The sequence below is a fragment of the Elephantulus edwardii genome, unplaced genomic scaffold, assembly GCF_000299155.1.
Source record: "Elephantulus edwardii isolate Elephantulus edwardi_28Jun2011 unplaced genomic scaffold, EleEdw1.0 scaffold00096, whole genome shotgun sequence".
Lineage (NCBI taxonomy): Eukaryota > Metazoa > Chordata > Mammalia > Macroscelidea > Macroscelididae > Elephantulus > Elephantulus edwardii.
The window spans coordinates 1,756,829-1,783,992 of NW_006399846.1; the positions used below are offsets into that span (position 1 = coordinate 1,756,829).

At 47.0% G+C, this 27,164-nt stretch overlaps 2 protein-coding genes across 2 annotated transcripts in view; both read left to right on the forward strand.

Annotated features, from left to right (window-relative positions):
• SCNN1A (sodium channel, non-voltage-gated 1 alpha subunit) overlaps positions 1 to 4,301 on the forward strand; it is a 40,798-nt gene extending 36,497 nt beyond the window's left edge. The window contains exons 8-12 of the mRNA XM_006891358.1: positions 2,695 to 2,773; positions 2,906 to 2,963; positions 3,126 to 3,181; positions 3,344 to 3,419; positions 3,921 to 4,301. Coding sequence (XP_006891420.1) covers positions 2,695 to 2,773; positions 2,906 to 2,963; positions 3,126 to 3,181; positions 3,344 to 3,419; positions 3,921 to 4,301 — 650 coding nt within the window. The remainder of the gene's footprint in view (positions 1 to 2,694; positions 2,774 to 2,905; positions 2,964 to 3,125; positions 3,182 to 3,343; positions 3,420 to 3,920) is intronic.
• A 10,412-nt stretch (positions 4,302 to 14,713) lies between these two features.
• Positions 14,714 to 27,164, forward strand: part of TNFRSF1A (tumor necrosis factor receptor superfamily, member 1A) — an 18,991-nt gene continuing 6,540 nt past the window's right edge. Inside the window, exons 1-5 of the mRNA XM_006891359.1 lie at positions 14,714 to 14,752; positions 25,415 to 25,571; positions 25,794 to 25,922; positions 26,187 to 26,336; positions 26,566 to 26,644. Coding sequence (XP_006891421.1) covers positions 14,714 to 14,752; positions 25,415 to 25,571; positions 25,794 to 25,922; positions 26,187 to 26,336; positions 26,566 to 26,644 — 554 coding nt within the window. The remainder of the gene's footprint in view (positions 14,753 to 25,414; positions 25,572 to 25,793; positions 25,923 to 26,186; positions 26,337 to 26,565; positions 26,645 to 27,164) is intronic.

Genomic DNA, 27,164 nt, shown 5'->3' on the forward strand with positions numbered 1-27,164 from the left:
TTAGAGAGGGACATCATGCTGGGTAGAGTAGAGGGACAGTGCAGGAGGGGAAGACCCTCTATGAGGTGGATTGATTCAGTGACTGGGGTTATCGGGATGGAAATGTCAGAGGCAATGCGATTGGCACAGGATAGAGCAGGGTTTAGGGCTGTTGTACATAGGGTCGCTATGAGTCGCAAACGACTTGACGCACATAACAACAACAACAACAATAAAATGTTTACATTTCAACCACTTTTAAGTGTACAGTTCAGTCACACTAATTATGTTAATTGTGTTGTATAAAAGGAGTTCTGGTGGTGGGGTATGTTATGTGTTGCACTGCTTAGAATCCACCAGCTGCTCTGAGGAAGATGGACAGTCTTCTCCTGTAAAGGTTTGCAGCTTTGAAATCCCAATATAGGGCCGCTGAGTCAGAACAGACTCGACAACAATTGAGCTGTCCTTGTGTAAACATATACACTGCTGGTGCTATGGGCTAGGCGTTGGGCTACTCCCTGAAAGGTCAGCAGTGTGAACCCCATGAGTGCTCTACAAGAGAAAGATGAAACTTCTGTAAAGACTTGTTGCCTTGGAAACACTATGGGACAGTCCTCGTTTCTACAGGGCATTATGCTTTGTAATCAACTCGATGGGACAGCAGTAGGTTATTTTGTGGAAATGTCATCGCTTTTCATTTCCAAATTTTCCCTCACGCTTAATGGAAATATAGTATACCTTAAGTAGTATATTAATTTTTAAATAAGAGTCTTATTGAGATATTATCTACTTCATTTAAATGGTGTAACTTGATTTTTTTTTAGTGGTATGTCTCAGAATTGTGCACTATCACCACAATCAATATTATAGCATCTTCATTGTGCCCATTAGAAACCCTATACCTGTTAGTCTCTCTCCATTCCTGCCTCACCCTGTTCTCGGACTCTGAGAACCACGAATACACTTTCTGTCTCTATGAATTGGCCTATTCTGGACACTTCCTAGGAAAGAATCAATACACACTCTTGTCCTTTGTGACTAGCTTATTTCACTTAGCACAGTGTTTTCAAGGTTCATCCTTATTGTGTGTCTCAGTATTTCATTCCTTTTTATGGCTGATAACATTTTATTTATCCATTGATGGACATTTGGATTGTTCCTTATTTGGCCTTGTTATAGATAATGCTGCTATAAAAGCTTGTACAATTATGTGTGGACATATATTCTCCATTGTTTTCTATACTTCGCAGTAGAATTTCTGGGTTATGGGGTAACTCTACGTTTAGCCTTTTTAGGAACTACCAGACTGCTTTCCAAAGTAGCTACACCTTTTTGTATTCCCAAGAAAAGTGTGTGAATATACCAACTTCTCTACATTTTCCCCCCAACACTTGTGATTATCTGTCTTTTTATAATTGCCATCCTGGTGGATGTGAAGTGATTTTATTGTCGTTTAATCCCATTCTCCATTATTCTTTTTTTTTCTTTACTACTAGTTTATTTACAAAATTCTAATACAAATTTGAACAAATTCACACTGCAATTCCAGAGGTATGCAGAATCCACCAGATGCTGTACTGAAGAAGGAGGGGCAATCTCTTCCTGTACCAGTCAGATCCAATTTGACGGTACACACACACACACACACACACACACAATAATAAAATTTTTAAAAAATTTAAAAAATTGAACAAGTTCTTTCAATTTACCTCACTGCCCACCCATCAAACTGTATCCACATCCCTCTGCTTCCAGCCTCTCCCACTCCTCTTGGATCCTTATACTCAGTCTACAATAATGGTTTTATACAATATTTATCCTTGTGGGACTGAGTTAGTTCACTCAGCATAATGCTCTCCAGTCCCTCCTAAGTTAGGTAATAATTTACAAAATCATTGCTTTTTGTGTGCTGCATAGTATTCCCAGGTGTGAATATACCATAATTTCTCAATCTGTTCATTTGTGGTTGGACATTTGGGCTGTTTCCATGTTCTTGTGATGGTGAATAATGCTGCTATGAACTTTGGTGTATAAATCTCAGTTTGTGCCTCAGTTCTCATATTCTCAGGTTATATTCCAAGTAGTGGAATAGCTGGGTCATATGGAATTTCTGTATGCAGCTTTATGAGGAAGCACCAAACTGCCTTCCAGAATGGTTGTACCATTTTACAATCCCATCAACAATATATAAGAGTTCCTTTGTCGCCACATCCTCTCCAACATTTATTACTTGCTGCCCTGTTAAACTTTACCACTGTTACTGGAATGAGATGGTACTTCATTGTGGTTTTGATTTGCATCTCTCTTATTGCTGGTGATTTGGAGCATTTCTTCACGTGTCTGTTTGCCATTCGAATATCTTCCTCTGTGAAAATTCTTTCCATGTCTTTTGTCCATTTTATAATTGGGTTATCAGTCTTTTTCTTGTGGAGGCCCAGGAGTATTCTATAAACTATTCTTATACAAGAATTATTCCCATTTTTCTTTTTGACTTTGGAAGTTTTGGTCAAGTTCCACACATCTTTCCATAGCTACATCTTAATTTCTTATGTTTTTTATGCTGCCCGCATATTCATGGGGTTCACATTGTAGTGCTATGTGATGCTCCTGTGACGTGGACACTCAGGGATCTTTAAGAGAGAAGGACTCCTCTTGGGGGTGGAGTGGAGAAGGTGATGGTGCCCTATGGAAACGGGCAACTCTCTGCACCCACAGGCTACTGCTACTATAAGCTCCAGGTTGCCTTTTCCTTGGACAGCCTGGGCTGTTTCTCCAAATGCCGGAAGCCATGCAGGTGAGTGTTCCTTTCTGCAGGTCACAGGCTGGATAGCTGTCTGCTTGCCTGGGTAGAATACAGGGCATATAGAGATGTGTGTGCATGGGAGAGCCCTATCCTGCCTCACTGAGCACCTTTCTCCATCTTCAGTGTGACCAGCTACCAGCTCTCTGCCGGTTACTCACGATGGCCTTCAGTGACATCCCAGGTAAAGTAGGAAAAGGAGGGAGGTGGGAATGTGTGTGTGTGCACGTGCAATGCCCTAGTCCTCTCTGGACATGTGTGTATGGGGTATGTTTGGCCCAACTCTCCACCTCCTGAGTCTAAAGAGTCTAGGGTGATACCCCCTAATACCCCCATTCTTTTCCAGGAGTGGATCTTTGAGATGCTTTCCCGACAGAACAATTACACCATCAACAACAAAAGGTCAGTCTTAGCCTTGTTCTAACCCTGGGAAAGTGCCTGTGGGAGGGAACAAATCAAAGAAGAGGTATTAATGAATACACTTGATTGGAAGATGTTTGTTAGGGTCTGAGAAGCTAATCTTTGTCATTTCCTCTCCCCGCTCCTTCATCCTTGACTCCAAAGAAATGGAGTTGCCAAGCTCAACATCTTCTTCAGGGAGCTGAACTACAAAACCAACTCTGAGTCTCCAGCTGTCACGGTGTGTCCCGCCTGCTCAGCCCATGATTCTCTTGCGGGTGTGAGCAGGGTGCCTGTGAAAGCATTCAGGGCTGCTTCTTTTAGGACAGAAGGGTTTGGGCCTCTAAGACAGGGGAGTCGGGGGAAAAGTAAAAGAATATAAAGTGAAGTTAGAAAGGCTGGAAGAAGGGGGAACTCTCCCAGCTTGGAAGAGGCTGGGGTGGTGAGAGGGGACTGGGATGGCAGATGATGGCAAGAAGGCCCTTGAGACTTGTCTCAGTTTCATCCATCCTGAGAGGGGCCACATTATCAGTTTTCCCTGATGGTACCAACCAGAAGCTGTGTGCTCCCAAAGGAGAGGAACAGAAAGCGGAGACACAAGGGGCCAGGGTTCTCTGAGAGGCTGGGTGGAGTGGGCAGAGTCCCAGGTAGAAAGGGTGAGGCCTTGGGTGGGTGTTGGGGGTTGTGGACTAGAGTGCAGCTCTTCTGCTGTGGTGGTCAGTGAGCCTCTTCCCCCTCACAGATGGTGACCCTCCTGTCCAACTTGGGCAGCCAGTGGAGCCTGTGGTTTGGCTCTTCCGTGCTGTCTGTGGTGGAGATGGCCGAGCTCATCTTTGATCTCCTGGTCATCACATTCCTCATGCTGCTCCGGAGGTTCCGAAGCCGATACTGGTCTCCAGGCCGAGGGAGCAGGGGTGCTCACGAGGTGGCATCCACTCCAGCTTCCTCGCTTCCCTCCAGCTTCCGCCCCCACCCCACGTCCCCCTCCCCCTCTCAGCCTGGCCCTGCTGCCCCCCTGACCTTGACAGCCCCTCCACCTGCCTATGCCACCCTAGGCCCACACCCAGCTCCAACAGGCTCAGATGAGCCCCGCTCCTCTGCCTGTAATGCTGGGGAGCCCTAAGGGAACAGCAGAGTATCCCCCATCCCAGGCAGGTGCTGCCCTTGGTGAAAGGGACCAGTATTGGCAAGAAAGAAGAATGTTTGGGGGCTTCTTCTCTGAGCTATCCAACAGCCTTTGGTGTGGAGGGAAGCAGGTTAGGAAAGGTGCACTCAGGAGGTTGCCCTAGAGAATAGGGCTTGATGCTGGTTGAATGAAGTGGCCCCGAATTGCCCCAGCTCCCCTCTTCTCCCTGACTCTAGAGCACTTTGATTTCCCTACCTAAGTGCAGACAAGCCTCCTTTCCCCCTTGGATCAACAAACCCACACTTGGACCTTTGACAAGGAACTTTCCTAGGCAACGGCCGCTGACCAGAACAAAACACAAACAAGAGTTCACAAAGGCATGCACTCGCTTCCTACCCAAAGACAACTGAAGCCGGTCCCAGGTTGGCACGGCCACACTGCTTTCCTGTGACACAGATGGCTGCTCCTCTTCTTGAACTTGAGTGGGGAACCCCACCCGAAAGCCCCCTTTGTTTGTTCTTGGGCAATTCCCCTTCCCTGATTCCCCAGGGCAGGGGCTGGAGCAGACCGAGGCAGTGATGGCTTGGCCATTGCCAGTCAGCTCTATGACTTGTCCAGCCTCATCTCCTTTGCCCCATGGAGCTGCAACCAGGTGCCTCTTGCCTGTGACCTGCACACCTCGGCATATTTGCTCTCCTCCACCTTCTGATGGTGAACTGTACACCCCTGAGAAACTTGCTCAGATGCTAGCGCTTCGGTGAAGACTTCTGCTCCATATTGCCTTTCCCAGAATTGATCACCCCCTCTCCGCTAGGCTCCCAGAGCACCCTGTGCTGTCTATTGGAGTACCAGTGTTTCGCTGTACTTTCTTGTATACCAGACTGGGAGGGAGTTGCCTGTGGTTGGGACTGAATCTTATCCAGTTCTGTGTGCTCAAGGGCTAGCCCAGCATCCTGCGTGGACCAAGTAGGTAGATGGTCAATAAACATTTGCTGCATAAATAAATGATGAGAAAGTTATATGGGGACAGGAGAGGGTTGGTGTATGACTCTGGGGACCTGTACTCCTAGGCGTTTCCCGTGGCTTCACCAGGGAAGTGACTGATCTTCAGGGCTTTAGGGAGAGTCAGGCTGTTCTGCTGGTTCTGGAGGGCCCTTCCGCTGCGGGCTTGTAGAGTATCTGCTCTGTGCTCATTTCATGTGTGAATGGAAGGGGCAGGCAGACTGCCTACCCTAAGGACATTGGCCATGTAGTGGATGGAAAGACTTGCCCCATTCAACAACTGAGCCTGAATGTCTTTCCTTTCTTTTGTCATCATCACTAATACCTCTATTTGCTGGGTTCTTCTTACCATGTAGCAGGAATATGGTGGCCTTACCTGCCCATGTCACCATCTCGCCATCAACTTCTAGATTCTGGTGAAAGAAGGGGGCCTGGTAGTACTGTGAGTTAAGCACTAGACTGGACTGTTAATGCAAAGTTTGGTGGTTAAAACTTTTCTCTGCAGAGATTTACAGCCTCGGAAACCTCCAGAAGTTCTCTGTCCTTGTAGGGTCACTATGAGTAGAACTAAGCTTGACCACAGCTGGTGGAGCAGGGTGAGGGTCAGGTGTGTTTCCTCAAAGCCTGTATATTCTCAATCTTGTGTCATCACAGAGGGAGGAGCAGAAGGGGTACTTCCAGTTTTAGCGAAGGAGGAACTAAGGTTCAAGGAGAGGCGAGGGGACAGCTGGAGGCACTGGCCTCTTGACCCTCGTTTCTCACCCTCACCTCAGCATCAGCCCTAGTTCTGTCTTCAGCTTTGAAGATGCTTTCCCTTCTCTCTTGATCTTCTTTCCCTTAATGACAATATTGCTGTCCTAAGGAGCCAAAGGAGTGAGTGAGTCTTGGCGAAGGGAAGAACGAAGCTGTTCTTCATGAGTGCCTTTGAATGAGTCGACTCATGGTGACTCTGCGTTCACCTGAATGGAACCCTGGCCAAACCTGTGCCACCCTCCCAGTCACTGCTGTGCGCGAGCCCACTGTGTCGCCACTGTGTCGCCCCATCTTGTTGAGGGTCTTCCTCTTTTTAATGACCCTCTGCTTTCCCAAGCATGATCTCCTCCTCCAGGGACTAGTCCTTCCTGACAGTCTGCCCAGAGTATATGAGACAGAGTCTTGCCATCCTTACGTCTAAGGAACATTCTGGCATTTCTTCCAAGACAAATCTCTCTCTCTCTCTCTCTCTTTTAATTTACAATCCCCAGTATACTTAGTATTATACACCAGCACCACAATTCCGAAGGAGCCCTTGTGATGTACTGTGTAAGTTGAACTGCTGGCAGAAAGGTCAGTGGTCTGAATCCATCAGCTACTTTGTAGGAGAAAGATGGGAACTCATCTCCCATGAGGACTTACAGTCTCAGAAACTTGATGTTATGTTGTTGTTATGCATCATCGAGTCAGATGTGACTCATAGCTGACCCGCTAGTGGGTTTTTAAGAGGCAGTAAATTGCATAGGAGAAGACTGTCCATCTTTCTTCCTTAAAGCTGCTGGAGGATTTGAACCTTGTGCCTTTGGGTTGGAGGCATAAGTCCTTACCAGAGCTCTTTCAGAAATCTGATGGAGGGTTTCCGTGAGTTGGAATTGACTCCATGACAATGGCAACCACAATTCAAAGACATCAATTCTCTTTCAATCTCCCATTCATTATCTAATTTTCACATGCATATGTTGTTGTTAGGTGCCCTGAAACTGACTGTGACTTATAGCGACCCCATGAACTATGGATCTGAATTTTGCTTTATCTTTTGCTATCTTCATCATCTCTGATATACTTGGACCTATTGTTACAGTGACTGTGTCAATTCCTCTTGTTGAGGGTCTTCTCTTTTTTTTTTGATGCTCCACCTTTCCAAGCACGGTGTCCTTTTACCAAGGACCAGCACCTCTTAACCACATGCCCAAAATATGTGAGACACAGCTTCACCATTCTTGCTTTGGAGGAGCATGCTGGTTTCATTCTTTCCCAGACATATTTGTTTGTTCTTTTGGCAGTCCATGGACATGCATTTGAGACATTTGAAAATGCCGTGGATGACCTAGATCAGATGTACCTTAGGTCTCAGAGTGACATCTTTACTCTTTAGCACTGCTAAGAGATTCTTTGTAGCAGATTTACCCATGAAATCCTTTCTTTGATTTCTTGACTGCTGCTTGCATGGGTATTGCTTATTAGTCCAAGTAACCTGAAATCCTTGACAACTTCAGTCTTTCTTTGCTTGTCCTGATGTTACTTATTGGCTCAAGTGCAAGGATTTTTGTTGTCTTTAGGTTGGGGGGGTGGAGCTCTGGTGATGCATGCAGTGCATTAAGTGCTGGGCTGCTAACCAGTGGTTGGAACCTACCAGCTGCTCCACGAGAGAAAGATGGGTTGTCTCCTTCCACAAAGATTTACAACCTCAGAAACCTGCTGGGGGATCCCTCAAAGCCAGAGTTGACTGAGTGACAGTGGTTATGTTGAGATGTAACCCATACTAAAGATTGGAGTATGATCTTTATCAGCAAGTTCTTCAAGTCAAGTTTCCTTTCAGCAAACAAGGTTGTGTCATCTGCACATCACATGTTGTAAAAGGGTCATGACCTAGAAAGGAAGTGACGACTCCTGACTTCCCTCTCCTAGATTCCAGTTGATGAGTGGAACCGATGGTGTCACAACCATCTCTTCTATCTGAGTTCTCAGGCTCAACCTGTTTTCCGCTGCTGTCTACTACCACCTCAGCCTTGCTCCATCCCTTCCCCAAGCCTGCTTGCTATCTCCATCTCCTCTCCTGGGGTGAGCAGAAATTGCTATATAAAGCTGAATCCAGGCGTCTGATACAGGCCGTGGTCTTTGCTATCACTTGTTATGCATCAGAGAGTTGGACAATGACTAGGGAGGATAGAAGGAGAATTGATGCCTTTGAGCTGTGGTGCTGGAGAAGAGTATTGAAAATACCATGGACTGCTAGGAAAACAAACAGATTCATCCTAGAAAGGGTTAAACCGGGCGGCTCCTTAGAGGCAAGGATTCTGAGGCTCTGTCTAACATACTTTGGACATGTTGTAAGGAGGGACCGGTCTTGGAGAGGGACATCATGCTTGGTAGGGTGGAGGAACAGTACAGGAGGGGAAGGCCCCCTATGAGGTGGATTGATTCAGTGACTGGGGTAATTGGGATGGATGTATCAGAGACAGTGCGATTGGCACAGGACAGAGCGGAGTTTAGGGCTGTTGTACATAGGGTCGCTATGAGTCGCAAGTGACTTGATGGTCCATAACAACAACAACAAGAAAGCTGAATTTCTGATAGACTGCAAACAGCCCCCATCCATCCTCTCCTAATATGATAGCTTTTCCTTGCCTCCCTTCATAATCAGGATGGGAGTGTCAGAGATAGTACGATTGGCACAGGACAGAGCAGAGTTTAGGGCTGTTGTACATAGGGTTGCTATGAGTCGCAAGCGACTCGATGGCACATAACAACAACAACTCTTATCTATGAGCTAGCCCTGGGCCCTGAGATAGTTAGTAGTAACTGTAGTTAAGTGCCATTGACTATGACTGATGGTGACTTTGTGAAAAACAGATTTGAACGCTGCCTGTTCTGTACCATCCTTGTGGTCTCTGACATTGCTGTAGCCCATTGCTACAGTCACTCTGTCAATCCATCTTGTTGAGGCTAGTCATCTCTTTTTCTGACTCTCAAGTTCTCTAAGCATGGTGTCTTTTTCCAAGAACTAAAACCTACTAACAACGTGCTCAGAGTATGTGAGATGACGTTTTGTCATCTGTACCTCTAAGGAAGATCCTGATGGTACATTTCTCTGATACATATCTGTTTTTTCTTTTTGGCAGACCATGGAATAGTCAGTACTCCTTTCCAACACCACAGCTCAAATACGTTGATTCTCATCCTGTCATTCTTATTCATTGTCCAATTTTCAGATGCATAAGAAACAATTGAAAACACCCTGATTCGGCTTAGTCTTTAACTTTGCCGAGGGCATAGGGGGCTAGGAGTTAAATCCCAGCACTGGAGATATAAGGATTTAAGCTAGCCCAGTTTAGCTGGCTTATTTTCTGAAAGTGAATGAAATGACTTGTCCAGATTCATACAACTGATTCTTACAAAACCAGCTTGGAATACATTCTCTTTCTATGACTCATCTTGCATTCCTGTCACGTAGAATCTGAATGTCAAAGGTGAGGCTAGAATCCATATGACCTGGGCTTGGAAATGCCCTTTTGATCATTAGGTGTTGCTGTGGGTGACGTGTGAATGTGTGTGTGTGAGAGAGAGCGAGACACAGGGAGGGAGGAATATCTGCTGTACGAAGCAGTTTTCATCCCTTTGTTGTTGTTGCTGGAGGCCATCAGTGCTCTTCCACAAGTCTTAACAATCAACCCTGCCATCCTTTCGTCTCCATCTCTTTCCTTCTCTCCTTTACCATAATCTTCCTCCTTTGGATGGAGTGGGGTCTTACATTTTCACCTCCCTAAGACCAGTAATTAGCTTTTCATATACCTGGATCTACCCACTTCTCACCACCTTTGTTTTTAAATGGAATTACACCCAACAATTGAACACACAATTTTTCAACACTTTAAGCTTATTGAGTAAATAAACATTTCTCTTAAACAATGAAAGAAATTCTTCACTTGTGCCAGGGTATGTTTAATAATGGCCTTGGCAGATTGCACAGATTATGAGAAAGTCCTTTGTATTATTAAAAAAGGACATTGAAGTTATTACTACAAAGTATTCACGTTGTTTCCTCTCAATGATTGCTCACTGGGTGGCCAGTGCTCCTAAATACACACATTCAATCATCAAAGCAGTTCTTCGAGGGACACTGGCATGATTCTAATTTTTTCAAATGCAGAGCTCAGGGCTTTTCTTCCACTCCACATTGAAAACTGGGCAATCTGACTCTAGTAGTTTGTTCTAATGATCCTATATCTTCAAGAACTCTGCTTCGGGTCCACTCGTATACTTTGGTCCCCTCTGTTTGTAGAAAGCTTGGTGGTTCAAACCTCCCAACCACTCCTTGGGAGATGATGAGGCAGCCTGCTCCGGTAGAGACACACAGCCTTTGAAATCCCAGGAGCAGTTCTACTGCGTTCTGTAGGTACACTGTCAGTCACTGGATTGGTGAGGGCTTTTTTCTTTTGGTGTGTTGGTGGAGGTAAACTCTTTCTCCTAGGAGCCAATCCTCTAAGACTTCAGAAGCTGAAGGGTGGAGTGGGTGAAGGTGGCTCCGCCCAGTAGTAGGGCGCATCATTATCAGATTACCAAATAAGCAAGAGAAACACAGGCGGCTGCTTGTTGTATGTACTTGGAACAGAACCATAGCTGACCCTCCGGGGGATTTTCAGAGCCATAAGTCATAAATCTCATGAGAGGAAAGTGCCCATTTCCCTCCTAGGAGCAGCTGGTTGATTTGAACCACAGCTTCTTACCACTCGGCTTCTAAACACAGGCTTGTGTTTATTTACTACTTTGTGGTAAGAAGCTTTGCTTCGATTCCAAAGGCATATGGTTCAAATCTACCAGCAGCTCCCTAGGAGGATGAGCAATTTCCTCTTGTGTGTTTTATCGCCTTTAAAAACCCACAAGAGGAGGGTCAACTATGAGTTGGTTTTCGACTTGATGACAACATATAATAACAACAACAATGAATAATATTATATTTGTTTGTTTGTTTGTTTTTTCTTCTTTCAATGACTTCAACGATTCTGCCTCAAGTGTGATTGGCATCTCTCTTTCAATCCCATACTACTTTCCTACAGAATTAGTCTTCTTTCAAACTTCCAGTCTCTCACTGGAATACCCAGGTAGCATGGTAAGCAAGGGTACAGCCCATGTAAAATTGTGCACCTCAGATTAGTAACAGAGTCCGTGCCGTTGCACTGCTAATCTGAAAATGATGCCATTTTGGGAGTTCAGATCCACCAGAAGCTCCACGGGAGAAAGACAGATAATCATCTCTCGCCTCTTACAGCCTTGGAAACCCAATGGGGCATCAGCTATGAGCCCCTTTCAACTTGATGACAGTGAAGCAGATTAGTAAGTAAGCACAGGTAGACTCATACTGTGCTGATTGGGTAATCTGCCCATGAAAGCTACTCCACGCTCCTTCCTCATTTAGAGATACTCTGCTCCTTTATGATGACAGAGAGGAGGCAAGAGACAGCCAGGGGAAATGGACTCTGAGGTGGGTGGGCAGAATGGTCCATTAAAGGCTGAATATGCTAGAAGCTCTGATTCCAAGTCACAAACCTCTGGGATCTCAGCCCTCAGGTTGTTCCCTACCTGTCTGGCAGCCTCACTTGCGAGGGGATCTCTGGCCTAGGCTGCACGTAGGAAAAGTCAATGTGTTCAGAGGATATTTGGATGAATATTGTGCCCTTTTTGTGGGGCTCATTTGGGAGATGTCCTGCATATTGGAAGGAGGCATAAAATACTTCAAGAGTATCCCAGCCTTTGGGATCTGACTCAAGGGAGCAAAGAAAAATGGTAGTGACTTGTGTCTGTCTCAGCAAACAAGCTTCTGGATTGGTGGCTGAGAACCCTGGACTCCTACTGGTTATGCAGAAACATGGTGTGGGTCTACAGGCCTCAGTTTCCTCAATCAGGAGAGGTACGTCCATGCTCTTGATGTGTCAGAGTATGTGAGAGTGGCCATCAGGACTATACTAGTAATATTTAGTAGACCCAAACAACTCCAACCTCTAGTCATTAAGCCAATTTTCACTCATAGTGAACCCCCTGTTGTTATGTGCCATAGAGTTGATTCTAACTCATAGCAACCCTACATACAACAGCTCTGAACTCTGCTCTGTTTTGAGCCATCCTTATGATTTCCAACATACCTACCCTTATTACCCCAGTCACTCAGTCAATCCATCCCAATCCAGGGTCTTCCTCTCTTACACTGTCCCTCCACTCTTCCAAGCATGATTTCCCTCTCCAAGGACTGGTCCCTCCTTCCAACATGCCCAAAGAATGTCAGACTGAGCTGCAAAATCCTTGTCTCCAAGGAGCAGCCTAGTTTCACTATCTCCAGGATGGACCTGTTCTCCTATCAGTCCGTGGTTTATTCAGTACTCTTCTCCAGCATCACAACTCAAAGGCATTGATTCTTCTATCATCCTTAGTCATTGTCCAGCTCTCTAATGCATAGCAAGTAATTGTGAAGACCAAGGCCTGGATCAGGCACACCTTAGTCTCTGGACTGACATCATTGCTCTTCTGTACTTCTGGAGAAGTCCCTGACAGCACATTTTCCCAATGCAAATCTTTTGATTTCCTGGCTCCTGGCACCAAGAGTGTTGATTGTGGAGCCAAGCTAGCTAAAGCTGTTAATCTCTTCTTCATTTGTCATGATGCTGCAATTAGCCTAGAGGTGAAAATCTTTTTTTCCCTGATGCTGAGCTTCAATCCATATTGATGACTATCCTTGACCTTCTACAACAAATGCCTCAGGTTCTCCTCAGTTTTAGCAAGCAGGGTTGTGTCATCTGCATAACACAGTTTTTGATGAGTCTTCCTCTAATCCTGAAGCCACATTCCTCCTCATAGAGCCCATTCTCCCAGATGATCTGTTCCATGTATAGATGGAAAAGGTATGGAGATACGATGCATCCCTGGTGTACACCTTTCTTAGTTTTGAACTATGCAGTGTTTCCTTGCTCTGTTCTGTTGACTGGTCCTGGTCCGAGCATAGGTTTCACATAAGCACAACCAAGTGTTCTGGGATTCCCATTCTTCTCAGAGTTAGTCACAGATCCACATAGTCAAATGCCTTTGCATAGTCCATGACACACAGATAGACATTCCTCTGGTACTCTTGGCTTTTAGCCACGATCCTTCTCTATGACAGGGTAAAAATGCCCCATAGGGATTTCTTGGCTGTAATTTCTACAGAAACAGATCTCTAAGCTTTTCTCCTGTGATGGCTCTTGGTGCATTTGAAATGCCAACCTTTAGAGTAGCAGACAAGTGAGTTCAAATCTTTTGTGCTACCCAGGAAATTGAAAAAGATAGCTGTAATTTCCCAAGCTTCTTCATGCATGTGGTCTCATTAATGCTCGGTTAGGTGCGCCAGCCATTCTTTGTGACCTCATTTAATAAACGAGGAGCTGAGACTCAGTGGAGTTTCTGCCTGTGGTCACAGAATTGGCTAGTGACACAGCAGGACAAGCAGTTAGGGGGCTGCCCTGATGTCAGGGTCCCAGGCATGACATACAACTAGTTGTAGGACTTTGAGGTTTGGGGTGAGGAGTTAATTTCCAACAAAGTGATAGGATATCTGCCTGGAACACTTGGCAAAAGGGTAAGGTTCCTAATATTAAATACTTATTAATTTCTTCTGTCCTTTCTTAACGAATTCTTACCACAGTCGGAGGTTCTATGTCCAAGACTGCAGACCTAAAAAGTGGCCAATCCTGGAAGAACGTATAATCAGTACCACTGTATCACACATGTTGTTGTTGTTGTTGTTATGTGCCATCTAGTCGCTTGCGACTTATAGCGACCCTATGTACAAGAGCTCTAAACGCTGTTCTATCCTGTGCCATCCTAGCCATCTCAAACACACTCATTCCCACCGCTCTAGTCACAGAATCGATCCATCTCATTGAAGGTCTTCCTCTCCTGCGCCGTCCCATCCACTCTGCCAAACATAATGTCCCTCTCCAAGGATGGGTCCCTCCTTGCAACATGCTCAAACTATGTCAGACGAAGCTTCAGAATCCTTGACTCCAAGGAGCATTCCGCCTTCATCTTCTCCAGGACAAACCTGTTTGTACTCCTAGCAGTCCATGGTATATCATACATGTAGAAACTGAAATAGTGTGTAAAAAAGTTCAAACTATAGTTATGAAGCCGAGGGGCAGAAAAGTGGAGGTGACTGACTCCAAGCGTCTTTTGGTTGCTTTTCGGCTGGAGTTCCGTTTGGGAAAGGCCGGTGGTGGGGTAGGGAGTGTGCAGCTGCTGGGTTGGAGACCAAGGCCTCAGGATCTGAACCCTTTAGTTCTCTGATTTGAGCTGCAAAAGGGTTAAGAACCTCTACCGCCCCCTCCCGCCGCCTCCACCCCGGGCTCTTCCTGTCGCGCGGCTGTTGCAACACCGCCTTTTCTCCTTCCCCTCCCACCTCCTCTCCCCTTCTTTCTAAATTTCTCGGAGCTCTCACGGCTCAGGCGTCTGGGGTCTGAGGTCCCCGGAACCAGGACGTGATCTCCACCCTGAGCCTCAACCGTCAAAGCTCCCCGACCCCTCAGGTCTAACCAGGTTCCAATAGGGATCCCGTGGACCCTGGGACACCGCCGCCACCGCCGCCACTGCCCTGAGTCCTGATGGGGGAATGAGAGGCCAACAGGCCGGACATGGGCCTCCCCACCGTCCCTGGCCTGCTGCCGCCACTGGTAAGACGGGGACCTGGCAAGGAGGGGGGTCAAGGCCAGGCAGGTGCGGCCGGGGGGCAGGGGGCGAGATCCCATTTGGACCCAGCCTCAGGGCTGCCCAACCCCTGTGTAAACAGGGCCAAGTTCAGGTTTCCCATTCATCCGCCTCTGCCTCTTCGAGTAGAGGGCTGGTGAAGCAGATGATTTGGAGGAAATGGAGATGTTTGAAAGGGGGAGAGGGGAAAAAAATTAAAAAGGGAATGTTGGGCCCTGGTAGCCAAGAAACTTGGTGGTGCTTCGGGATGTTTTGGAATGTGGGTCCAGTGATAGGCCATGGGTAGGGACAGATTTGGCGGGAACGACTGAGTGGAAGAAGGAAGACCCAGCCTCAGAGCCCCGAAGACACCAAGTTCAGAATTCTGTCCCCCTGGTCAGCCCGCCGACAGGGAGTATGTCAGGCTGTGGGGAGGTGAGGCTGTTCATAGAACCTAGTCCAGCAAGTTGTGTTTGAAGGATGAAACTGGATGGCTGGTAAAATGGGGAAACTGAGTCTAGGAAAGGGCATGAGTTGTAGAGTAGGTTTGGAATGCTCCATGGAAGGGGGCAGGGGTTAGGAGTGGAGTGGTAACTGCAAAAGGGCAGGCCGGCCAAAGGGCCTGCTGTATCCCTGGGCCTTTCACTTGGGACATTCTTGTCCCTTGGCCCTGTGGCTCAGGTCTCAGGCAGAGTGGTCTTGGTGGAACTGACACTGCCTCCCACCTCCACCCAAGTAGCTAGTACCACCTCCACCCTGTCAGTGTCCCTGCCTCCGTCCTCCCATAGACCTAAACACCAATCCTCTGGTTTCTCCTTCAACTCAGTTTGGGGAAGTTGGTTGAGAGTTGTTTTCGTCACTGGAAAAATGTCCCTTTCTCTTCCCTTGCCTTGTTTCAGCGTATCCTTGATCTTTACCCCTTGTGCTGGACTTGTCTAAATATTTGAACGCCTGGCTTCCCCGGCTAGTTGGGTAGTTATCTCTGCCTGTGCCAGGTCTCCTCTTTCTCCAGGTTCCTGCTTTTCCTTGGCCCAATGCTTGCTTCCCTCCTCCCCTTGTCTTTTTGGCTTCTTCCAATTATTCCTTCCTTTTCTACCAATCTCCTCAGTTGTCTTTTTTGAAACTTTGCTCTCTAACTCCTTCTCACTCCCCCTTCTCTGTTCTGGTCCCATGTTTCTAGGCATTCCTTCCCCAAATAGCACTTTCTCTATCATTGCCTTGCTGTTCTTATCTCTTGCCTCCCTAGTTCCTCTCTTCCACTTAAGACTGCGTTGCCTCCAGGATCTTTGCCGCAACCTGACTGCCCTGTGAACTCATTCCTGTTCTCTCTTTGGGGGTAGATCATCTACATTTGAATCCAGCTTCTACCATGTTAAAAGCTGAGTAAGTTACTTACCCTCTTAATGTCTTTGTAAAATAGATGTAATAGCCACCACCTCAACAGTGCTCTCTGAAGATTAAATAGATGAATACATGCTAAGTACTCAATCATTTTATTAAGTGCCTGGACAGTGTAAGCCCTTACTTTGCTTTGCTGCTAACTGGAGAGTTCAGTCCACTGAGAGGTGCCTCAGAAGGACTTGGTGAGCTACTTCAGAAAAATCAGCCGTTGAAAACCTTATCAGAAAACCAAAGTTCTCTGATACATATGAGGACTTCATGAGTTGGAATTGGCTTGATGCCAACCAGTTGTGCTTGCTACTCTTAAATTAAACAAATTGTGAGGTTCTGGGATTACAGCAGTGAACAAAATTTCCACCCTTATGGAGTTTAAATTTTAGTAGAGGAAGGTTGTTTTTGTAGCTGCCATCCTGTTGGCCCCTAATTCACAGCAACCCTATGGAAACACTGCCCAGTCCCGTCCTGTCCCTGGGATCATGTGCACGTCAGAATGTTGTCAGCCATAGATAGGGCTTTCAGGATGATTTTCAGGAAGGGGCCTTAGCAGTGCCATGGTTAAAGCATTCAACTGCTACCCAGAAAGTTGGTGGTTCAACCTACCAGCTGCTTCTCAAGAGAAACATGAGGCGGTTTGCCTCCATAAAGATTCTAGAGAAATTTTGAATTGTTAACCCTGGTTCTACTCTGCCCTTTAGGGTTATTATGAGTTAGAATTGAAGCGATGGCAGTGGGAGTGGGTTGGATTTACAGAGTAGATTGCCAAGCCTTTCTCCCCAGTTCCTCTCAGTCTAGAAGCTCTGCCAACACCTTGTCACATCATAGCAAGCCTCCACTGACACAGGTGGTAAGGTGTGTTGGCTGGAGCTCAAACACAGGTCTTTCACAGGGAAGATGAGGACTCGACCACAGGACCACCAGTGCCCACTCTTGTTGTGTGTCATCGAGTCAAAACTGACTCATAGCTGACCCTTCAGCTGGTTTTCAGAGGCAATAGATTGTACAGGATCTGATTGCTCATCTTTCTCTTACAAAGCAGCTGGTGGAGTCAACCAGTATGCCTAGTGGGGTATAGCAAATAGAAAGCGCTCAATAAATCTAAGTGGCTACTGCTGCTTCTGATTTTAAATGCTAGCTTTTATGTTGTTATTATTGGTATTATTAGTGGTAATTACTCAGCAAACATCTGTGTTTGGAAAACAGGATAAAGTTAGCCCTGAAAGATAAAGGAGAGTGCCTGGGGGCTGAGGCCATCTAGGCTGGATGGGGTGGGACAATTATTGGAAAGGAGCCCAGCTTGGTGCTATAAAGGGTGGGAAAAGAAGGGCCGTATGTAAGTCTGCACAAGGCTGGCCGGGAGCCTTGCAGTTTCAGCATTTGGTGGTCTGCAGAGCCCCCAGTGTTTGCGTGGGGCCTGTGTGTGTGGGCACATATAAACGTGCGGTGTGCATGCACTCGCAGGAAGGGATGAGGAGGGTAAGGGAAGATGGTGGCAGTGCAAACAGGAGACAGATCCCTGCTCTTACAGAATTTACAGTCTACGAACCAGACCAAGCCCAGTGCCATTGAGTCAGTGCCAACAGACTAGCAAGAAACGATTTCAGAATCATCTTTAGCAGATCTCAACTGTAGTGCCCAGCTTACGCAGGTTGGTTCAGTGCCCTTTACCACTTGAATCAGGAATGCTTCAGGGTTCTACAGTCTTGTCTCTGACCCGACTGAGAGCTCTGGAGCATGTGAATTACATCTATAATCTGTCTCCGCCACCTAGCACAGTGACAGGGGCCAGCCACACCGTTGTTATCTTATGACAGAGTAGAACTGCCCCAGAGCTGCTTAAATATTTGATGAGTGGATTAGGAACAAAAGACAAAGGACTGGTCAAATGCGGGGGTTGGGGGTGAGTGGGGTGGGTGGAAGACTCACTGGATTTAGAGCTGATATTTAGAGTCACTGACTGGAAGGATGTTTGGAGGATGGCTGGAAAGGAGGGAAGCAGAGAAGTGGGCAAACTGGTTTGAAGGAGAATGGAGGATTGGAGAGATGAGATTTGGTGGTGGTGGTGGTGGTAGTGGTAGGAAGGAGACACCTTGGCTTGAGTGAAAGAACTATGTGGAGGAACAGTTAGAAATGAGAGTGGCAGCTTTGGAGTAAAGAGGGAAGGAACTGGAAAAGAATCTTGTGCATGGTCTCTGGTGGGGATTCAACCATTTGCTCATTCATTCATTCATTATATGTTCTTTGAGGGCTGACCCTTCTTAAGGCTATGCTCAGAATAAAAGTAAAGTGGGACCTTAAGCAGGAAAAGAATAGTAATTTAAACCAAAAAAGAATTTAAATGGGGAAGAAGTGACTTGATGGAAATGATGTCTGAGGTCAGGCCTCAGAGAGAAAGGTTCACATACCTGTGGGGGCAAGAGAGCAGGTGAAGTGTGTGTGGGATGGGTTGGAGCAGGCAAGAGGCTGGCAGTTGGTCAGTAGCTAGAATTTGTACCTTTGAGTGGGAGCTGGCTCATTGTGGATCCTCCAGCTGATTCCTCCGGCTGACTGACCCTCCAACAGTTTTTCAGAGGCTTTAAAATCGCAAGGGAGATGGAGGTTGTCCTGAGTTAGGTGGGGGGAGACCTGGGCTGTGGAGAGGACCGAGATGCAGCAAGGGAAGGCCTGCTAAGGTGACCTGACGTAAGACAGGGGCAAGGAGCGAGCAAGACCCGAAGAGAGAGGTGTCAAAAAAGCTCCCTGTCAAGAAGCTGGTGGTGTGACATTTGTCTGGGTGAGGAGGTGAATTCACTTTGGAGCACCGTAAAGGTCAGGGGACTAGTCAAGTACAAGTGTGTGTGTGTGTGTGTGTGACAAGCCAGAACAGAGGTTCCCGAGTGTTTTTCTGCCTTCACGGAGCACAGTCACTAAACGGCTGCACAGCAGTGAAGGGCTTGACTGCTACTAAAGGTTGGTGAGTGAACCCACCCACTGGTCCTGAGGAAGAGAAGACTTGGTGATCTGCTCCCATAAAAATGACAGCCGAGGGGGAGTGGGGAAAATTATAGCCTAGAAGACCCTGTATGGGGCAGGCAGTTTTGTACTGTCTTAAGAGATTGAGAAGAGTTGATAACCAACTTGATGGCGCCTAACCTGTTGTTACAGGTCCTCAGTTGTGCATGTGCACTCATCAGTGTGCTTGAAAGGGAGGCTCGTGAGCAGAATCTACAATATGAGTATGTCTATACTCAGAAAATGTTGGCTGTGTTTATTCTCTGGACATAAATAGGCACCCTAGCAGCACAATGTGTATCCTGTAAAGCTGCGAACTGAAAGGTCAACAGTTTGAACCCACCCAACTGCTCCACAGGAGGAAGACGGGTAGTCTCCTCCCATAAAGATTTACAGCCTCAGAACCCCAGTCAAGGTTACCATGAGTCGGAATTAGAGCAACTGGACTCAACAACACGGGGCTTAGTTTTGCTTTTGGTTTTTCAGAGAAATATATTCCTATGGAGGGGGGCACTGTCTCCCTTCTACTTCTTTGGTAATCACCGATTAGCTAGAATCAAAGGCAGGTTTATTGCTGGAGTCACCAGTTCATATTTATTTTGTTCTGTCAGTTCTGAAGGCGTGTTTTGGGTCTTGAGAGGAAACCAAGGATGATAATAAGACTCTCTCTCTGACCAAGCCTGTCTGTACCATCTGTCATCTCACAGGGTTATGGTCTATTTGGGAAGATCATATCTACTCACTATGTCATGATAACTACCAACAAAACCCCAGATAGAGTTCATTCATGTAGTTGAAGCTCACAGGGGCTGAGCTTACACAGGGGTTATATTTCAATGATGGAGGGCTTCACAGGAGGGAGGTGAGACCTCAAAGGGGACTTTGGAGGTGTTGTTGTCAGGAGTTCCCAAACACATCAACATGAAATGAACAGATTTTAATTGAATGAATAGGTTCATGTGGGGAGAGGGGATAACAGTGTGCAGATTCACAGGAGGTGGCTGGGCCAGGTTAAGACCACAGGGTTGATCTTAACTTCTTAGGGCCCCCCTCCTCTGCAGCCACAGCACCGGAAGTAGCTTTCTAAGCGGAAGCTGTGGGGGAGTTGGAGGGTGCTGGAGCCTGCCCCCTAATTGTCTTTCCACTACTTCCCTGTCCCCTGCTCCTATTTCTGTTTTGCTTTAAGAAGCTGGCTTCTCAGCAGCTCCAAAGGACTGGGCTCAGTGGGACCAGCCAACACCAGCAAATGGGAGCCTGAGACACCATCCCCTTCACCTCCTTGAGGTGGGAGGGGGGCTGGCCAGGGAATTGCCGTAGCCCTGGGCAACAGCACTGTTAATGCTGGAACAGGAATTACATCTCTTTGTGCTTGCTCATCCCTGGAAGTGGGTGTTTAGGGTTCTGGACTTTTCTTCATGTGGCCTGTGGACTTGAGGGAGGGGCATGGAACTGTCTTTATTTCCTCATGATTGCCAGGGGACTCCAGGGAGGCCCCCAAACCTAACTAACACAACTAACCAGAGCCAGCCAGGCTGTGGGAATCCAGTGAACCCGTGGTGGGAGGGCGGCCTTGGTTTGCTCCCAGCTTGAACTGCAGTGTCAAGGGGCTGGTGCAAGAGCCCCAGGAATAGGCTTATCAGAAAGATTTGTAGAGCAGACACAAGGTGGGCGGGGCCCAGTCTAAAGGAAGGGGCCGAGGGAGCCCAGTGGAAGGGTAGGAGGGGTGTGTAGGGACTTGAGAGGAAGCCAGGGGTCGAGGGAGACTTCCCTTTGGAATGGCATGGGGGGAGAACACACTATTTCCTGAAATGGAGAACCAAGTGGCACAGGGATCCATCTTTTGTCTCTTTTGGTGGGAAAAAGGGGTAGGAGGCTCTGAACAGGGTGGGAGGGAGAGACTGGGCCAACAGAAGAAGGGCTCAGATGGGGTCCCCATTTCTGGCTGGTCCCTTCTGTGTTTCTGCTGACTCAAGACCCATGAGTAGCTGGGGAAGCTGTTGGTTCCCTCTCCTTCCCCCTCTATCCCCTCCCTTTTTCTGGCCTGAGTCACAGGGGCGGGGCTGCTGGGAAAAGATTTCCCTTTCCCGGATCTGGCTTAACCCTCCAAGTGCTACAGAGGGAGGGGAACACGTGGCCCCAGAAAGCTAGACTCCCACCTCCCTTTCTTGGAGCCCCCCCCCCCCCAGGCTGGAAGGTCTTTGGGGACTGGGGACTGGAGCCTCCTGTTTCTTCCTGACTCTGTTGATTGTCTTTGCATCCAGCCCCCTGCTGGCTGTCCTCATGCAAGTGACCTTAGGTGCTCAGAAGTCTTCAGGGAAAGGAACCACAACTTTCAGGACTTTCAGGATTGGGAAGTTCTTCCCATAATCACCCCAAGCTCTTCCTGCTGGCCTGGCAGCCCCAGTTCTGTTTTTAGGGAGATGGCACAGTGTAGGGGGTGCCCAGGGAGCACTGCTGCCTTCTGGGTGTGTGCGCCGAGTGTAAGAGTGGCTTCCCCTGCCTGTGGCTGAGGCTCTGGCTTCCGGGGTGGGGGTGTGCCACTGCAGCATCTCCCGGTGGGTAAGTGGGGGTGTGACCTGCTCCAAAATTTGAGGCCGCTCAGGGTGCAGGGCTGTGGGTTGCAGGGCGGGCTATGGCCTGCCAGCCCTCCTTTTTTCCCTGCCAGAGTTTCTGTGATCTTGATTAGTTTGTTACTCTCAATGTTTAACATACTTAATGAACCTCCTCTTATCTTTACATAACAGCTTTTCCAGTGGGAGGAGAGGGGGGGGGAATATTCAAGTCCCAGGAAAAGGCAGAAGCTAGTCAGAGAGCATGGAGTGAAGTCCAAGTTGGAACTAAATACTGACTCCTCACTTTAGTTTTCTGGTATTGAAGCCAGAACTGGACAAGTGATTCTTACTTACATGCATGGTCTGTGGTTGTAAAACTTGCCTTTGTGAAGGTGCTGGTGTGTGAAAGGCTGCTGGCCTTGCCTGTTACACCCAACTTTGTATCTGACCTGTGCCCACATCTGTCCTCACCTTTGGGACCCATTGTCTTAGTCACCCAGTGCTGCTATAACAGAGATACCACTAATGAGTGGCTTGGAAGAAGAGAAATTTATTTCCTTACGTTTCAAGTGTCTTTTTGTTAGTGGTGGTAACTGTTGTTACTTACCATCAAATTGGCTCCAACTCACAGTCACCTTACACATTCATGATTGTTGGTATATTCAAGTTCATGGCTGCAGATACTGTGTCAATCCATTTCATGAAGGATTCTCCTAATTTTTCACTGATGTTAAGCTTTACTGGCATGATCCTTTCCTAGGGATTGGTCTCTTCTGGTAACATGTAACCAAGATAAGTCTTAGCATCCTTACTTCAGAGGAACATTCTGGCTTTACTTCCTCTGAGACTGATTTCTTCATTCTTCTGGCAGTTGATAGAGTAGAGGTTCAACTCACTGCTGTCCAGTCACAACCAGTTCCTAGCTGACCCTCCAGTACGTTTTCAGAGGCTGTAAATCACGTAGGTGGAGACTGGTTCAAGGCACCTAACTTTGGGTGGGTAGTGCAACTCTTTACCCGCTTGGCCACTTTCCTTAAGAAGGCTCAAAGTCCAAGGTCAAGGTGTGAAGCTAGAGGAGGTTTTCTTTGTTTCAGCTTCTGTTGTTGTGTACCACTGAGTCAGAGCCAACACATAGCTGACCATCTGGATGTAGTAAATCACACAGGAGGAGATTGCCAATCTTTCTCAGAGTTCGTTGTTGTTGTTGTTGTTATGTGCTGTTGAGTCACTTGGAACTCATAGTGACCCTATGTACAATAGCTCTGAGACCTGCTCTATCCTGAGCCACCCGCATTGTTTTTGGCATACCTACCCTGTTACCCCAGTCACTGAGTAATCCATCTCACTGAGGGTCTCCCTCTCCTGCACTGTCCCTCCACTCCCCCAAGCATGGTGTCCCTCTCCAAGGACTGGTCCCTCCTTGCAACATGCCCAGAATATGTCAGAGGGAACTTCAGAATCCTTGCCTTCAAGAAGCAACCTGGTCTCATACTTTCCAGGACAAACCTATTTGCTGTCCTAGCAGTTCATGATATATATTCAATACTCTTCTCCAGTACCACAGCTCAAAGGCATCAATTCTCCTATCATCTCTCAGAGAAGCTGCTGGATTTGAACCCTTAAGGGCTTTGGTGTGGCCTAGTTGTAAGAATCTGTGCTGCAATCTCAAAGGCACACAGTAAGGATCTACCAGCTGCTCTGTGAGAGAATGATGGGCAGTCTCCTCCTGTGCAGTTACTGCCTCTGAAAACCTGCTGGAGGGTCAGCTATGGGTTGGAATTGACTCGATGGCACACAAGAACACAATAACCTTTGTGTTGGCAATATAATTCCTCACCACTGAGCCACCAGAGTGTCTAGTCCTGATAATCCTTGGAGTCCTGTCTCCTTCACTGTCAGCTGACAGCTATCCTCACTCTGGTTATGCATGCATGTGTCCATATGCTGTTCTTTATATAACTTGGAAGTGATTAGGTTTAGGATCCACCTAACACTGGCATGACCTTAACTTGTGGTTATATGACATTCAGTTGCATTAAGGGAGTAAATTCCATTGCAGTGAGTTAGATTCCATCCATAGTTATAAGGATTAGGAGAGCAACACTTTGTTTTCAGGGGAACACAGTTCAGTCTATAACACTTACCTTCTCTATCCCTGACCCCCGAACTCTCCCTTGGACTCCTTTTCCTGTGTGTTATTTCTAACCTTTGTGTTTGTATTAATTTCGTAGTGGAAGGGAATGAATAATGGAGTGTGGAGACAGAGTTTTGAGCAAAGTCTTGAGCAAATTCTCCTTTTGTTTCTGTTCGCTCACTAGGAATAATCCCCATAGGAACATCACTCGCTTCTAATCTGATTGAAAGAAAAAATGAAAACTTTTTACTGACACAGATAGGCACATAAATCCTAATTGTTCACCTCAGTGAGTCTTTACAAGATGAACAAACAGTGAATCTTGCACTCTGCCCTCTCTCCTCAATCCCATTTTTGGGGCTGCTTATTGGGAAGAAAGGAAACACTGGGGACTTAATCTGTAGGGAGTTGCATTGCCAACCCAAGCATGGTGCCTCTCTAGTGGTTCAAATCCACCAGTGGTTCTCCTGGAGAAAGATGGGCAGTCTCCTCCCATGTGACTGACAACCTTGGACACCCACTGGAGAGTTAGCTATTGCATCAGCTCCATCTCAGAGTGAGTTTGAGTGTGTTGTTGGACTGAAAGACTATATATCTTTGAGGGGACCTGCCAGGTCCTTATCCAAAAAGGATTTTTTTCTTCTTCTTCTTGAGCATCTGCTATGTATCAGCCCTGTTAGCTGCTTTGGGGAAGTCAGAATAAGGGTCAAACAGAGTCCAGATCTGGAGCCTACCAGCACTGAGTTGGAGGTACAAAAATTAGCACAGGCAACAACTGATCTCTGTTCACCTGGAGTAACAGGAACAAGGCAGGTCGGGAATAAGAGGAGAAGGTGGAATATGTGACCAGTTGCAATCATGAACAACCACCTCCTTTTCCGTGATACCAAAAGAACTCGATAGTACCTACCTACCATTACTGAATATTTTTCTCAAAAGGGAAAAAGTACATAACAAATTCTCATGAGATCCAGACTTCCTGATGCCATAGAATCAGGATGAACCTCTGAAACTATTGCTCTGAGTTAATTTCTAAATCTTAAACCAAAAGTAATCCCTTGAACAATAGTTTCATTTAACCATTAAAGCAATTTTAAGCATTGTACTTTGAAAAGATCTTTTTATATGAATTCAAACTGACAGCAGCAACTCAAAAGATTAGACTGGAACCTTGAGGGCAGTGAGTTCCTGTCAGTGGGGAAGGAACAGCTCAGAAAAGGAGGCTCAGAATCCCTCCATTAGGGCTGCACAGCTAAAAGAATGTGCTCATTATCACGGAATTGTACGTTGAATTGGTGTTTGTTCTGTTGAGCTTATTATCAACAACAACAAATAAATTATGCAAAACAAATGAGCACCCAGGGTAATTGGGAATAATTAAGTGCTAGATTGTGCAGTGTGTGTCAGTTGTCTAGGAATAGCTGAAGAATGTTGCTTGTGAGCGAGAGAAGTCTGGGGTGAGTGTTCCACTGATCTGGGGGGCCTTGAGCTGGGAAGGTTTCATCTTGCCTCTTTGAAGTCTTAGAGACTAACTCCCTTGCTGCTCCTAATGGCCAATCTGATTTTTTTTTCAGGTGCTCCTCGCTGTGTTGGTGGTAGGAATCTATCCCTCTGGGGTTATGGGACTGGTCCCCCACCTTGGGGACCGAGAGAAGAGAGACAGTGTGTGTCCCCAGGGGAAATACAGCCATCCTCAGAATAATTCCATTTGCTGTTCCAAGTGCCATAAAGGTAGGAGAAAGTTGTAGTTACAAATCCCTTCAAGTAGGGGGCCCTGCTTCTTCCTTTGCTTTTCCCAGATAGTCTCAAACTTAGTGTCCCTTCCTGCAAATCCCTTTCTTTGCTCTCTTTCCTGGGCTTTGACTTCTCAACGTCAGAGAAGTGGTCCAAGCCATGTGCCTACCAAGGAGCTCTTCCTTGAGCACTGAGCCTGACTCTGATGCCCAACCACAGGGACCTACCTCTACAATGACTGCCCAAAGCCAGGGGTGGAAACTGACTGTAGGGAGTGTGAAAATGGCACGTACACTGCTACAGAGAACTTCGTCAGACAGTGCTTCAGCTGCTCCATTTGCCGGAAAGGTGTGTCTTAGGAAAGGGAGAGGATCGTAAAGGGAGTAAATGTGTGTAAATGTGTGTGGAGAGCCAGGAGGCTGTTAACGGGGATGCACACATGTCTGTGTGTGCGGACATGCTGGTGGGTGTGAGCCGGAATGTCTGTGCATGTGTGAATGTGCAAGAGTGTGAACATGTGTTAGAGCAACACGGGGGTCAGAAAGAGTACAGGGAAGGGACAGGCAGAATTAGTATGGATAGGACTCACAAGTCTCTTTTTCTCCCCACTAGAAATGCACCAGGTGGAGATTTCTCCTTGCACGGTGTCCACGGACACTGTGTGTGGCTGCAGGAAGAACCAGTATCGACTTTATTGGAGTTCCTTCCACTTCAAGTGCCGTAACTGCAGCCTCTGCCTCAATGGCACTGTGAATATCCCCTGTGAGCATGAGTCTCCCATCCCCAAGCCTTCTCCCTGCCCCCGGGGTTAGCCTTGTCCCTCAGGAGGAAGGGCTTCATCTTTCTGCATCTTCTCCCTCATCAGGAAGCACTTCTGTTCTTCTCACCCCAGTGGTTCCTAAGTTTGAGCCCCATTCCACTCTGACCCTGCACCCCCTGCTCCTTCTCACTCTTCCTCCGTCCTTTAGCCATGTTGTGTTTCTCCCCACAGGCCAGGAGAGGCAGGACACTGTATGCACCTGCCATGCAGGCTTCTACCTAAAGGAAAATGAATGTGTCTCCTGCAGCGAGTGAGTAGCCCTGCCTGCTGCTGGACCTGGGTGGGAAGTGTGTGTGTGTGGGACACCTCAGGCTGCTCTAGCTGACTAAGTGGGGGACACTTTGTGTCAAGACACTAGACAGTCCTCCCTACCCAATTTATCCCTCAAATCTTAAGAAGTTTTTGGGAATAGAGGTTCATATCTGAATTGGGGTGCATTTTATACTGGGTGCTGTATTGAGGTTTCACTGGCAGGTTTATGTTATGTGTGTGGAGTTACTACTGCTGGCAGGTTGGGTTCGACACAGTGTGTTCTCTGACTACACTGTCTCACTCCCTTCTCTGGACCCATACAGCTGCTGGTGCATATTCATTGGGTCTGGGTGTCCAGGCTGTGCTTGGGGACTTGAACCCTATGACAGTGATGAACCCTCATTCCTGACCCTGGTCTCACTTAGACCTGTTACCAGCACTGTTTTCTTATTGTTGGGTGCTCTTGAGCTGCTTTTTATTATTATTATTATTATTAAATTTTATTAGTTTTAATGAAC